This window comes from Dysidea avara, chromosome 2, assembly GCF_963678975.1.
Source record: "Dysidea avara chromosome 2, odDysAvar1.4, whole genome shotgun sequence".
Taxonomy (NCBI): Eukaryota; Metazoa; Porifera; class Demospongiae; order Dictyoceratida; family Dysideidae; genus Dysidea; species Dysidea avara.
The window spans coordinates 33,178,652-33,193,352 of NC_089273.1; the positions used below are offsets into that span (position 1 = coordinate 33,178,652).

Sequence of the window (14,701 nt, forward strand, 5' to 3'; positions counted from 1 at the left end):
GTAGTTCATATGCTATTGTGTCAAACTGACTGGAGCAGAAAAAAGGTGGCATGTAGACAAGTTAGTTTAATTGGTCAGTTTGTTGAGCAGTTCTGCATCGGAAGGTTGGTAATTACACCGTAGGACAACATGGTGATGAATGGCTAAGTAAAGAAATACTGTACACTATGTTTGAACAGGAATAAGATTTGGGGTTCAGAACAGCACACATATATGTATATAAAGCTCCCATTGCTTTGGTGAGCTCTGGATTGCACAGCAACCCAGCCTCTGGGTACAGTCAGCACTGATGCCCACTGTCTCACCCAAGCCTGTGAAGATCATGTGCACACGCAGCATAATTCATACACAAATACTGACTGTATTTATTCCATCTATGTTTTGGTGTTGGAGCTAATATAATATTAATATTCCAAAACTTCTACCTCAACTCACACAAAAACAGACAATAGCAGTGGCTAAAAAACCTTTTTTTTACAATTATCCCAAACCTGAGATGGGGGGATGTGTTTGAATTACATATTTTGTATTTTGTGCTCTACATTGTCATGATTGTGGTGTAGCAAAATGTCACTGAAGGGAATAATTGAAGAGATTTCAGGGGAGTGAGCATATTTACCATAAATGTGATGAGATTGAATCTGGAAGCAATTTGAGATATATGTGACTGAGATCTGGAACTAAGAAATAGCAAACAAATATACAGTGATGTACAAGTCAATTCTTTATTGTTTTTATAAGATTTTAATGCAATTTTTTATATCAATAGTGAACTGTGAAAATGACCATAATTATAAGATTAGTGGACCTTAAGCGAAAAAAAAATTTGAAATGGCAATCTCAAGACTGGATCTTGAGGTACTTTTGTCAAATCCCTGTAAACATGCACAGCACATGTATGTAATTTTTGACTTTATTCATTTCTGTGGTGCAGCTTGCTATTTAGTCTGACTTTTACAACTAGCCAAATCACTATTTACAACTAGCCTAAAGTCATTCACAACTAGCTTTTTGGCCACAACTAGCCCCCTTTTTAGCTCCTGGACCATAGCCCCTATAGTGACTATGTATAACATTGTTGTCATTTGTAGAATTGAGGTTTGTTTTGTCTCATTATAGGAAGTTTTTAAAAATAGTTGTTTCAATACTGACTAAAGACAGGGTTAGCATAGATATTGGAACACTATATATTTGCTGTGACAGTTGATGGGTGTGGTGCTTGCAGTAATAAGCAGTCATATACCTAGTACAGTGGTAGTATTAAGGTGTTGTTGTGATGCATAATCACAGCCAGTATGAAGGTTACATGCAGTTCAACTGTTAACTCGCTGAACTTAGAAATGGTGCAGTTGAGTGTCACAGAGATCAAGGATGGAAAGGGCAGCAGCCTAGCTGGTATTACATATGCTAAACAATACACATGCACGGAAATAATAAGTGTACATGAGGCAGAAGTACAAACTACCGTATACGTACAAATTTTTGAGGGACGTAATTTTCGCGGTTCAGGAAATTTCAGGATTTTCGCGATTTTATTTTCGATGATTGTTTAACCCTCAGAAATATTCGCGGTTTTATTTTCGAGGATCGTCTCTCATGACGTTGGCGCCTGAGTTGGCAGCATGACAAAGGATATTACGTATTACTTTAAACGTCAGTCAAAATGCGATTTCGATTTGTCAAAATTACCGCCTAGTATATCACAAGCTACCATCAAGGCCGTTCGAAAGGAAGTAAATGAAATCGTAAACCCTCGAGGTGATGGCAGCGAGGATGGCGAAGCTTCAAACGGTAGCAAAAGAGGTTTCTACATTAAGATCTCAGGAAAAGAAAAGGCAATCGTTGGAGAGTACGCCTATAATCACGGGGTCGCTGCCGCAATGCGACATTTCAAGGAGACTGGCGAATTCACGAACCTCAAAGAATCCACTGTTCGAGGCTGGCGAGATGCCTATATTAAAACTTACAAAGACCTGAAAGAAGAATCTAGAAAGCGACCGGGGAGCCCAGTTAAAGTAGAGGAACTGCCAGAAAAGCGCCGTGGAAGACCACTCCTACTTGGTGAAGAAATGGAAAGAGAAGTGAAGTGCTTTATTAAAGCCAGCAGGGAATTGGATACTGCTGTAAGTACAGAAGTTGTTATGGGCACTGCAAGAGGAGTTGTGATTAGCCATGACGCTAATTTACTTGCTGAAAATGGTGGCCATATTGACATAACAAAGGACTGGGCTAAACGAATACTCCATCGGATGAACATGGTAAAACAGCAAGGGACAACGAAAGCAAAGGTGATGCCTTCTGATTTTGAACAATTGAAAGTGCAGTTTTTGTTTGATATCCGAACAATGGTTATGATGGAGGACATTCCTGGCAAGCTTATAATCAATTGGGATCAAGCTGGATTAAAGTACGTGCCTGTTCCTGATTGGACATTTGAACAGAAAGGTGCCAAAAGAGTGGAGATTGTTGGTCTTGATGATAAAAGGCAGATCACTGTATTGCTATCTTGTACGTTGACTGGAAAATTACTGCCAACTCAAGTAATTTATGGAGGAAAGACACCTGCATGCTTGCCAAAGAGAGCCAGTCCAGATGGATGGTACTTGTGTTACACAGAAAATCACTGGTCAAATGAGGAGACGATGATGGCTTATTTGAGTAAAATCTTGTTGCCATATGTAGTTTCAACTCGTCGAGATTTAAACTTGCCAAGCACACATCCTTGTCTAGTAATATTTGACCAGTTTAAAGCTCAGGCGACTCAACGGTGTCTAAAGGCTTTGGAAGACAACAACATTTTAGTTGCTGAAGTGCCTGCAAACTGTACAGATCGCTTGCAGCCACTAGATTTAAGTGTGAATAAACCGATCAAGAGCTACATGAAACGCTTGTTTCAGCTTTGGTATGCTGAAGAAGTCAAAAAACAGCTCAAGGGCAACTCTACTGCAGCCAAGGTCATTGATCTCAAATTAAGTATACTGAAACCTCTTGGTTTAAAGTGGCTGGAAGAAGCGTGCCATTATGTTGAAAGAAATGATTTCATTCGTAATGGTTTTGCTGAAGCTGGCATAACTGAAGTTGTCGATGCTCTCAGTTCAGCTACTAACACTCAATCGTAACTTGATAAGACATTTAAACAGTTATCATTGATTTAAGATTTGTTATAATATAGGTGTATAATCAATGCTGAATTATTAAATAATACAATGATACTAGAATTATTAAAATCAATCATTAATAATACACTTGTAAGTCACCATTACATTTCATGGATAAGTGGAAATAGCTCAAGGTCTTTTTGGGGAAAGCAGTATACCAAATGTTCACGAATACGTTTTTCATCGTAAATGAACTTTGTAGGATCCTTGCCAAATGCAATAGTGGTAGCATTAGCAACCGCAAATAGCCCACACTCTACACCAGTTTCTTGCTTCTGTATCTTTTTAACCACTTTGATACTTTTGAGTATTACATCGAAACTGCTTTCTAATGATTCCCAGAGTAGCTTGATCCCACTTTGTGTACCATGAGTCATATATCAGTACCTCTTTACATGTAGTGCCAACTGTAGTGCCACACACCCAATGATCATCATTTACATGAAATATTTGAACTGCATTGGTTGTGCTCTGCTTATGGGCTTGGCCTTGAAGCAGTGTTAATCGAAGGCCATTAATACTGGGAAATTTCAATTTCAGAATTCGCTGAGCACAATTAATATGCTTATCGGTAAGTTTTTCTCCTTGCTCCAAAATGTGTTTATCCTCAAATGTTAATGAAATATCATGAACTTTAACCCATATATCTGAGCGACAAGCACCACCACTATCATGTTTACCACTTTCTCCATCACCATCAATAGTAGGTTCCACTTTGACCACCGGCACATCATTTCTTGCCATCATTGAAGAACTGGGAGCATCAATATCTCTGCTTTCATCACAACTTTCTGTAGCTACAGCTAGTAATAATACATGCCCATGACGCTGCTAAAAGCTTACCTTGCATTTCAGTGACATCACTTATGTGCGAAATGTCATCTTCATCCGCTAAAGCTCTCTGTGTCTTTCTTGTAAAGCTGCTTGGTCCAGCAAATCTGTAGACACATGGCAACTCGACTCCACCGTTATCCACACCTCGACACGTGCAACGCCTTCGTGCCCCAATTACGGTAGCTAAAATACTACCACCATGTCTAATAAAAAGTGTACACATGCACGAAATCGTGTGCGGGACATGTCCAACGACCTGGCCGTCCTCCATTATAGCAACTGCAAATGAATCATGACGGTTGCCAAACTTGCGTTCACAATTGCGCTGTTCACCAATGACAGCAGTCCACACATCTTTATAATAGTGATATACATGAATAGCACTGGTCGCATCAAAAGTCGAGAGCGTTTCACTCACTGCCATGTGGGCTGCCATATCTGCACGTGTTTAATCGCGACGTTAGTATGCGGTCAGTCAATAAAATTCGAGGATGAAATTTTCGCGGATAGCAGGTCGTCCGCGAAAACCGCGAAAATTACATCCCTCGAAAATTTGTACGTATACGGTAGTTTTATCCCACCTCTCCTCTTCTACAAGTATGTCTGAATTCCGGTGCATGCATTGTGCTTAGGCAATACACTGTGACTGGTGTTGGGTGCAGTAAGCACTGATGCCCACCTGTCTCACCTAAGCCTGTTGATATCATGTGCACTTTTGGGGAAACCATGGACATGGTGCTTGTAGTAATGAGCAGTTGGATACCCAGCACAAGAGCACACTAAGTAGGTATTAGGGTGTTATTCTGACTCATAATCACAGCCAGGTAAATATGGACAGTTTCTCTATTAATATCTGGTCCAAATTTTAATGTAGTAAGGTAGGATGATTTCAAGTAAACACCAGGTCACTGTAATAAATAGCTGGGTAGACTGGAACAATGCAAGCAAATTTTTTTTTTCTAAAGCAAACAACATCAACTGGACAATATTAAACATCAAGCCTAGAACCTTGCAATTACCAGGCTGGTGCTCTATCCATTTGACTGGGTTACCCCTCTCTCTCACACACATACACACACGCACACAAAGTACATTATTCCTTGCAAACATGCGAAACATAGCTATTGCCACCCAGTGAACTAACATTGGAAAGCCTCTGCACCACTCAGGCACTTGAGCTTTTTGCAGGCAAATCCTCCTGGGGCAGAGCTGGTAACCCATAGGAGGACTGTTCAGATCTCATGGAGAGAGGTCGCGGAACCTAAAGTTTCACAACAGCCTCAACACCACTAAGCAAGACAAGGACAGTTGGGCATTTGCTTCCCCAGTTTACGCCAGGTACCTATTGATGTTATAGCTGGGTGGGCTGCTTCCCCAGTTTTCACAAGGCCACCAAGTCCCCATTTAAACAGCTAGGTAGACTGGAGACTAGTAATGTAAGTAAAGTTTCTTGCTCAAGGAAACAACAACAACAACCAAATGGCTCAACCGGGAATCGAACCTGGGACCTTTCGATTACCAGGCTGATGCCCAAACCACTTGGCTATGCTGCCTCTCACACACACACACACACACACACACACACACACACACACACACACACACACACACACACACACACACACACACACACACACACACACACACACACACACACACACACACACACACACACACACACACACACACACACACACACACACACACACACACACACACACACACACACACACACACACACACACACACACACACACACACACACACACACACACACACACACACACACCAAACAAACAGAGGTAAGGCATGTACTGCATGTCAGCTGAGGAGCATGGCAAAATGTATGCATTTGATTACCTCTTCAAGTGTAATATTTCGAACCCTTGATTTGAGTACTAGTATGGTTTCTAGTCCACAATTACTTGTAGCTACTTCTGTAACATCATCAGTCAGTTCATCGGTAATTGTATATGAATCAAAATTGACATACTGTAGTGACCTAATGCTGGCCATTGCATTGAGGAGCAATTTGATGCCTTTTGTACTGAACCAATTACTAGTGAGATTTAAATGATACAAATATTTATTGGATTTGATAGCAGATGCTACACTACTTGCTTCATAATCACTGATGCCATCATAGCTGAGGTCAAGGTACTGAATTGTAACACATTTAGCAATAGCAATAAGTACAGCTGAACTGTCAACTCCTTTTAAACAATGTGACAAATTCAGATGCTCTATTAGACTACAAGCAATAACTTTTGCTAGGTCATCATAAACACTGTTTACAACTTCTTTACAGCTTAAATCAAGATGCCTCAAGGTATGAAGTGTCTTCAATGCACGAAAAAAAGTAATTAACTGAGCAGATTCCAATATACATTTCGACAGTGTTAATTGTTCTAAAGTTCTATTTTTGCCTATTATGCAGACCAAATCTTGAGTCTTTTTGGTATCCATTTCACAACTGCTAATACAAAGGCTCTTTAGGCTGACTACATGTCTAGTCATTGCATTTAATAGGATTGTAAAGCTGTCTTTCTTCCATTCACAATGTGTAACATCAAGATGCTTAAGTTGATAATTCACTACAAACATTTTACTCTTTGCTAATTCAGTAGCTATCTCCCACGTAATTATGTTGTAACTAATATCGAAATAAATTAAACTGGTATTTAGAAGAGCTTTAGCTATTTTAAGAAATCCTTCCTCTTGAAGTGAACACTTTGAAAGTGAAAGGTGTCTAAGTACATCATTGCTTGAGATAAACTCAGCTATTTCACCTGCCAATAAATTATTAATCCTATTTGATTTGAGATTCAAGTATGTCAACCTACAAGATTTTTTTACTGCTTCCAATATGAAAGAAAAACCTTTCTCTAACAATTCACAATTGGACAAGTCCAAATAGTCTAATCCAATGTTGTACTGAATTATGCTTGTTAATAATTGCGCTGCTTTGTCAGATATTGTATAAGAACTAAGATCAAGGTGTTTTAATGAATGGTTTGCACCTTCTTTTATTTCCTTTAAGATGATTTCTGTCAACTTTGGTAAACAGAGTTTAGTACTTTTGTTAGCAAACTTTTTTATGCAGCTAGCTGCTGATTTACTTATCTGATTGCCTTTAAAATTGAATACTCTTAAATTTAAATATTTTGTCCTTATCATCTCTTTCATACTTAAGTCACAATATGACAAATCTAAGGTCTCTAGATGATCATTTGCAACTATGACAGCAACTACATCACGACTATTGATATCAGTCATTTTGTTATAACTCAAATCCAGTATATGTAGAGATTTAATTTTCGCCAAAGCTGAAATAATTATTTTGATTCCATTGCTTCCCAAACATTTTTTCAATTGTAGAATTTTAATGTGATTAGTGCTTGTGATCATGTCTGCCAAAGTTTTAGCTGTGTGCGCAGTAATAAAATTACAGTTCAAATTAAGCACCTGCAATTCCCTTGTGATGGCTTTACAAATTAAACCAAGACCTTCCGTGGCTAAATTACAACTTGCTAGTTCAAGTTCTTGAAGCAGTAGGTTTTTACTGATACCAAAAGCTAAAAGTTCTGCACAACAATTAGTAATATTGTTACCACTTAAATTGATGTGATGTAAATTTGTGACAGTACTTACTGTTGTACAGGTCTGCAAAACAACCTCTTCTTGCAATTTGCAGTTAGACAAATTCAAATACGTTAGTGATTTGCTAGTCTTAAAAGCATTTGCAACACACATGCTATCTTTCATGAACATATTGATAACACTGAAAGTTTGGAGATGATTATTATTCTCGAATGCTTTAAAGAAATTACTTACTTTACTATCAGACATTGTACAATCAATGAGACTGAAATATTCAATATTTTCATTTGTAGCAATCACATGCTCAATGCTGTCATCAGTCAAAGTAATACCTTTTAGGTCCAAATGTTTTAAATTCCAAGTATCCCTGAGGGATTCGAATAGTTTAGAACCACCCATATGTTCATCAGAAAACACACAGTCAGTAATACTAAAATGAGTGACATCACTACTATTAAAAATCTCACACAGCTGGCTTAATTGTTTATCAGAAATAAAACACTGACATAAGCTGAAATGCTGCACTCTAAACTTAGCAAGAATACCTGATACTTCATTAAGTTCAGTTTGTGACATGACCAATTTATCCATTCTAATCTCTTGCAAACTTAAGTTCTTTGTAAATACATCTCTAATACATGTGTTTGATATTTCATTACAGCCTATGTCTACATGTTGCAAACAAGTAATGAAGGTCATTGCTTTAAAAAGCATCATCATATCCCTTTTACAAAACTGACAATGTGGTAAGTATAAATCTTGAATGACTTTATTATTGGTGATGACAGCAGCCATCTCTACAGCTATACATTCTAATTCATCTGACAAGTGGTTTGATCCTAAATTCAAGTATTGCAGTTTAATCAGATTTTTTAATGCCTTGATTATCATTAAAACTCCTCGTGATTCAAAAGCACACTTAAAAAGATTAAGATGCTGGAGATTAACATTATTTGTGATCAATTTGGCCACATCACCAGCACCTTGATCTGAAATTGGATTATAGCTCAGATCCAGCCAAGTTAATGTTTTAATAACATTCAAGAATACCACTTCCTTTAATCTACAAGCAGATATATTTAAGTGTTGTAACACTGCAGTTTCTGGTAGCACAAAGCTTATATCAGTTCCTGTAGTAGTTGACAAATGGTTATAACTTAAGTCAATATGCAAAAGTTCCTTGTGTGTACACAAAACATCAGCAAGTGCTACTAAAAACATTATATTCAACCCACATCTAGCAATGTTAAGGTATTTCAATTTGGTATTCTGTGCTAACAAAGATACAAGTATATTTATCACTCCTCCACTGAATTTGAAACCATACAGGTTAAGATGCATTAACATAGAATACTTCTTTATTGCTCCCATAATCATGCGTTTCCTTGAATCTGATATTGTAGTCTCACTTAAATCAAGATGACATATTGAACTGCTGTTGGTAATGACAGATTCCAATATCCACACTTCACTATCACAAACAGTGTGATGATTAATGCACAATTTGCTTAGTATAAGTCTGGAGACACACTGCTGTAAATAATCATTATATTTCAGATTTGTGTATTCACAAACCACTATATTTTCCAATCTATTATTACTAATGCACACTGCTTCAAGATCAGTGACTAACTTGTCCACAATGCTGTATGAACTTAAATTTAAGTAATGAATTAAATCCATCTTCGCCAAAGCAAAGAGTATGATGTGAATGCTTTGTGGGTCAAAGCAATTATTTGTAAGATTAATACTATGCAAATTATTATTGGCAGTAATAGCAGATGTTACATAATTTACTTCATTATCACCAATGTCATTATGGCTGAGGTCAAGGTACTGAAGTGTAGCACTGTTAGCAATAGCAGTAAGTATAGCTAAACTGTTTGCTCCCTGTAAACAATGCAACAAGTCCAAGTGTTCTATATGATTACTGGATATAACATCTGCTAGAATCGTGACAGCTGCATTTGTAAATTGATTATGGCTTAAATCAATATGCTTCAGTTTATGAAGCTTTGTCAATGCATCAAAAATGCTTATTAGTCCTACAGGTGTTAATGCACAGTTGGCTAGTATCAAATGTTCTAAAGTTCCATTACTGATTATAGAGTTTGCCAAATACTTAGCCTGTTCATCGTCCAGTTTACAACTACTGTAGTTTATGTGTCTTAAACTACAGACAATCATTGCAGACGTCAAAAATTTTGTAAGACCATTTTCCTGCCACTGACACTCTGATACATCAAGGTGCTTCAGTTGAGACTTTTTACTAAACACAACAGTTAGGGCTAGTTTAGCTCCCACATTATTTGAAATAAAATTTGAACTGATGTCTAAATGAGTTAATGTCTTTGTCTTGACAAGGCTATCAGCTATTCTAAGAAATCCATCCTCTTGTAAAGCACAGTTTGAAAGGGAAAGATGGCTCAATGTGTGACTACTTGAGATAAACACTGCTAATTCACTAGCTAATGCATTATTTAGTGAATTAGACTGGACATCAATGTATTTCAAATAACAAGCTGTTCTAACTTCTTTCAAAATTAAAATTAATCCTTCTTCCTGTATATTGCAATTAGACAGGTCAAAGTATTCCAAATCAACATTATTGTGAATTAAATCTGCTACTGATTTAGCTGCTTTGACAGTAATTGTATTGAAACTAATATCCAGGTAATTTAATGAATGCTTTACAGCCCTCAAAGTGTCTATTAAATCAGTCTCTTCCAAATGGCATTTTGCTAGAGCAAGGGTTTGTAACAGTGGAGCGCTGTTAACAAAATTTGGCAAGCAAACAGCTGCCGAATCATTTATGTCATTACCACTAAAATCAATCAATTTTAAATCTGTACAGTGTGCCTTAAGCACTTCTATCATAGAATCTTGTTTCAATTCACAATAAGACATATTTAAATGCTCAAGATGAATGTTAGTTTTGGTAACAGCTATTAAATCAAAACTTGAATTAGTTATTTTGTTATAGCTCAAATCCAGTATCTTTAAAGATGTGATTTTTGCTAAAGCTGAAACAATTGCTTTAGCTCCATATTGTAGTGAACATTTACTCATGCAAAGATTCTCCAAACAAGATTTGCTTGCAATAACATCTGCCAAGTTGTTTGCAACCTGATCCGTAATACAATTGTAATTTAAATTTAGTGTTAGCAAATTACTACTATTGATTGCCTTACTAACTAATTCAAGGCCTATTTGATGCAAATTACATCCTTCCAATTCAAGATGCTCTAGAAATTTTGCATTAATGATGCTTGTTGCTAAAAGTTCTGCAGTTTTATTAGAAATGCTGTTGCCACTTAAAATAATGTGCTGTAAATTTGTAAGCTTCATTGTGGTGTCCAGTAATTCATGAACAGTGTCATTCTGCAATTTGCAATTACACAAACTCAAATGCCTCAACAATATGTTATTACTGAATAAATTAGATAAATTGTTTGTTACTACATTTGATGAAATGCTTTCTCCATGATAGCCTGTACAATGCTTTAGAATAAAGCGACTGATATTGTTCTGAGAATTATAGTATGAGGCAATTTCATGAATATCCTGATCAGTACAATGTCTAAACACAAAAGTACCAGGTGTACCATCCTGCATCAGTTCTTTTGCTGCCAAGAAAGATGTTTCAGCCATATTGTAAATATGCAATGGTAACATCTCTTTGCCAAGGGTTATGGCAAGTTCTGCTAACTGCTCAACTACATATCCAAGCTCCTTAGATGATATGTTGCTCTCCTCCATAAAATGAACCGAGGAAATTTCCATTTTCCTAACAATTTCAAGGACATGGCTACAGGATATTTCACAATTGTATAAGTAAATGTTTTTACTACTCTCACTCATAAGATTCAATTGAGTAATTTCATAAAGTGCGCTACCCAATTGACAGGAAAACAAATGAATGCTTGAATAATTATTTTTTGACAATGTTGCAATGATCTCTTGGTAGCTACACTTACAAACTACAAGAATAGGTTGATCTAAAGCAAAAATTTCAGTTTGAAATGGTAATGGTACCAATTTAAGCTTAGAAAATTGCCTTACACAATTATTAATAATATTGTACCTGTAACTTGTTTCAAAAACATTAGAATACATTATGACCTTCTTCACATTCCAAGTTAAAAACACATTAGCCAGGATATCAGTTGGCATTTGTGTTAAGTTATTGTAAGACAAATCTAACTGATCAATACATACTTTTCTACACAATATGAATAGACGTTCTATTTCTAGTGTACTTAAATTGCAATTGGATAATTTCAGTAACTTCCAATGTTTTATAGAAGATCTATCCAAAAACAAACCAATTGTGTGAATGTTTACTGTATTTAATGTTTGATCACTGAGGTCAATTTCTCCATCCTGTAAAAGCTGACCAACAAATTGACACATGTCATCATTTTCTGCCTCAGAAAAACACTGAAACAAATGGAGGCATATAACTTTATCTGTGATAAATTTCTCTGATATTTTAGCATCCTGTTTAAACAATGAAGAGACAAATGTAATTACCTTGAGGGAATTACCGGATAAAAAGTGTTCAAATGCAAATGGAAATGACTGACCCTTGGTGAATCCAACATACATAATCCAAGTGTTAAAATATCTGCTATCCATAAATTTATTTTCCAGTAGCCTTGCTTGTTTATTTATACTTGACAAATATATATGATAAGCTGCTAAAGTTTCTTGAAGAGACAAATGTAAAAAATTAAATGACATACTTTTAACATTTTCTCTAGTACTATAAAATTCCACAGCTTTAAGTAAGCCTAAACCATGACAGTTTTCTGTACGCGCTAAATGCTTGCAGTAGTTTTGAATTTCACGTTTACTAAAAACAATTTTGTCGTCTCGCAAAGTTTTATAAGCTAGTCGGCACAAGCCAATGAATATATGTTTAAATTCTTTAGGCATATCTTTAAAGTTGCTAATCCCACACTCCATTTTCACTTTTTGTGTCTTTCTGATAAACCGAGATATTGTAATGCAAATAAACATTCTGTTAATTTCTGTTTGTGTAGCAGGTAGTTCAGAATTTTCTTCTCCTTCGGCAAACAGGCACAATAATATTGTCATGTTTAGTGGAATGTAGCAATATGCATTAATACTAGGATTTCTATCCAGATATGACAACATTTTTTCTACATTTTCCTTGTTGTCTTTTAGGGCTTGCTGAATATATTCTTTCCTGTTATTTTCCGTGAATCCTAATATCTCTACCCTACGATCAACGATTCCATGCAATTCACCAGATACATTAAGACGTGATGTGATTACCACAGTACACTGCGACATATGTGTGTATTTTCTTTGATGAATCAATTTAATAAAAAATAGTTCAGAGTGCTCAGGATTTTTTCGGATATTCTCAGGAAGCTCATCATAACCATCAAGTACTATGGCAATATCTTTGCCAGCAGTGCTTTTGATGTATTCCTCAAGTATTGAGTTGCCTATTTCTGTGTAGATGCAATAATACCTAATAAAATCTTTCAGAGATATAATACTTTGAGCTATAGGATCACGTAAGAAAATCAATACCACAAGTTTTTTGTTTTCCAAAAGCTTTTGACCAGACCACTGAAATATGATTTCTTTGCAAAGCGTAGTTTTCCCAATCCCAGGTGCTCCTTCAATTAGAACAGTATTAGGGAATTCACTGGTTCCTTCTATTTTAGAAAATACTTCTGAAAACTCACTGCTAGTTTGAATTATATGGGAACAAGGTGGCTCTGTTTGACTGAGTTGACCTGTATGCTGAATGCTTGCAACAAACGTAATTTCTTTCTTGGTACTGTGGCCTTTTTTGTAGTGGATTAATGCAATGCTAGTAAAATGTTTAGGCCGGTATGGGGGCCATTCATCTTCTGTTTTACTATATCTGCTGCTTTTAGAATTTTTTTGCAAGCGGTTAGCCACCTCTAAGACTGCCTCCAACATATCAACTTCACTATACTGCAGAATGGTATTTGGATTTGAAAAGCTCTTTTTAACAGCTACTACTTTGGGAGAATCTAATGCTTTTATTATGGTACCCCAACGAGCACATGCATCTATATTCAACCATTCATCTAGCATTTTATCACAGCAGATCTCACTATTTGCATTGTCCTTTTGCAAAATGTTAAGACTTCCAAGCTTAATGCCTAACTCCTCACCTATTTCCTTCCAAGCAACAGCAAAATGTGGGCTTACAAGATTCTGCAAATCCTTAAGTTGTGCCTTTTTCTGAAGCACTGTGAAAGTAAAAAAATGTAATAATAATATTATTGACAGTACACATGTTATGAAAGACACACAATAGTGTGTCATGTGGCCAAGTATGGCTGGTACAGGCACATGACTAACAAAGTGTGTATTTTATAAGAACCAAGAGAATGCCATTTTCATGCATTCATAGTACCATAGTGCCTGAATAGAAATTATCTATTTTGTTGTAGAACCTATTTTGTTGTGGAAACTCTCTTGGGAGAGCGACTCCCTTGACTTTCTACTTACAAAACTTTAGCACCCTAGACTATAAGGATTAGACCTAGCTGAGTCAAACATTACCCAAAATGTGTTCAGAAATTACCCAAATTTTTTTGCCAATTATTGTGTTCCCATTATGCTTGCAGTATGCTGCTCCTGGGTTAACAACATTTCTTTCGATAACCTTGGAACATTTTAATGAGTGATTTGGTCTATTAGAATTAACATTTCACTACAAAGTGACCATTCTTTTAGAGAGTATTGATCTATGATTAAGTGCTCTATTTTCCCTGACTGCTCTATTAGGGAGTATCAATTTATTTCAATATGCTAGCATTATGCTGGTATAGCACTTTAGCCTATTATTCTCTTTATTATGCAGGCATATTTGATGCAGTCCTAATCAGAACACTAGCAAGTATGTATAGACAAAGAATCACAGCAAAAGGTATAGGATCACACTTGGGTCAAGCCAGGGGACCATGACATCCCATAAATTCACCCTAGCAACCACATGCATGGCCACACTACAAATCAATAGTTCACAAGTTCTTGATAAGACAGTACATGTACGTCTTTGGTCATGAACATCTATATCTGTAGTGTTTTAAAGA

The 14,701-nt window shown here is 36.4% G+C and overlaps 2 protein-coding genes across 6 annotated transcripts in view; both read right to left on the bottom strand.

Annotated features, from left to right (window-relative positions):
* Window positions 1–14,701, bottom strand: part of LOC136247103 (protein NLRC5-like) — an 81,618-nt gene that overhangs the window by 16,460 nt on the left and 50,457 nt on the right. The window contains exon 3 of one of the 5 annotated variants that reach the window (XR_010697086.1): window positions 13,775–13,852. The exons of 2 other annotated variants lie outside the window; for them this stretch is intronic. Coding sequence is in view for 1 of the 3 variants with exons in the window: in XM_066038721.1 (XP_065894793.1) it covers window positions 7,827–13,694 (5,868 nt within the window). In the remaining 2 variants the exon portion in view is untranslated. 2 more of the 5 variants (XR_010697084.1, XM_066038721.1) reach the window with 2 other exon arrangements.
* LOC136247112 (uncharacterized) lies at window positions 3,119–5,830 on the bottom strand. Its single transcript, XM_066038740.1, has 2 exons — window positions 4,002–5,830; window positions 3,119–3,955 (listed from the first exon to the last, which is right to left on the bottom strand). The coding sequence occupies exons 1-2, from the start codon at window positions 4,426–4,428 to the stop codon at window positions 3,444–3,446; spliced, it is 939 nt and encodes a 312-aa protein (XP_065894812.1). The 5' UTR covers window positions 4,429–5,830; the 3' UTR covers window positions 3,119–3,443.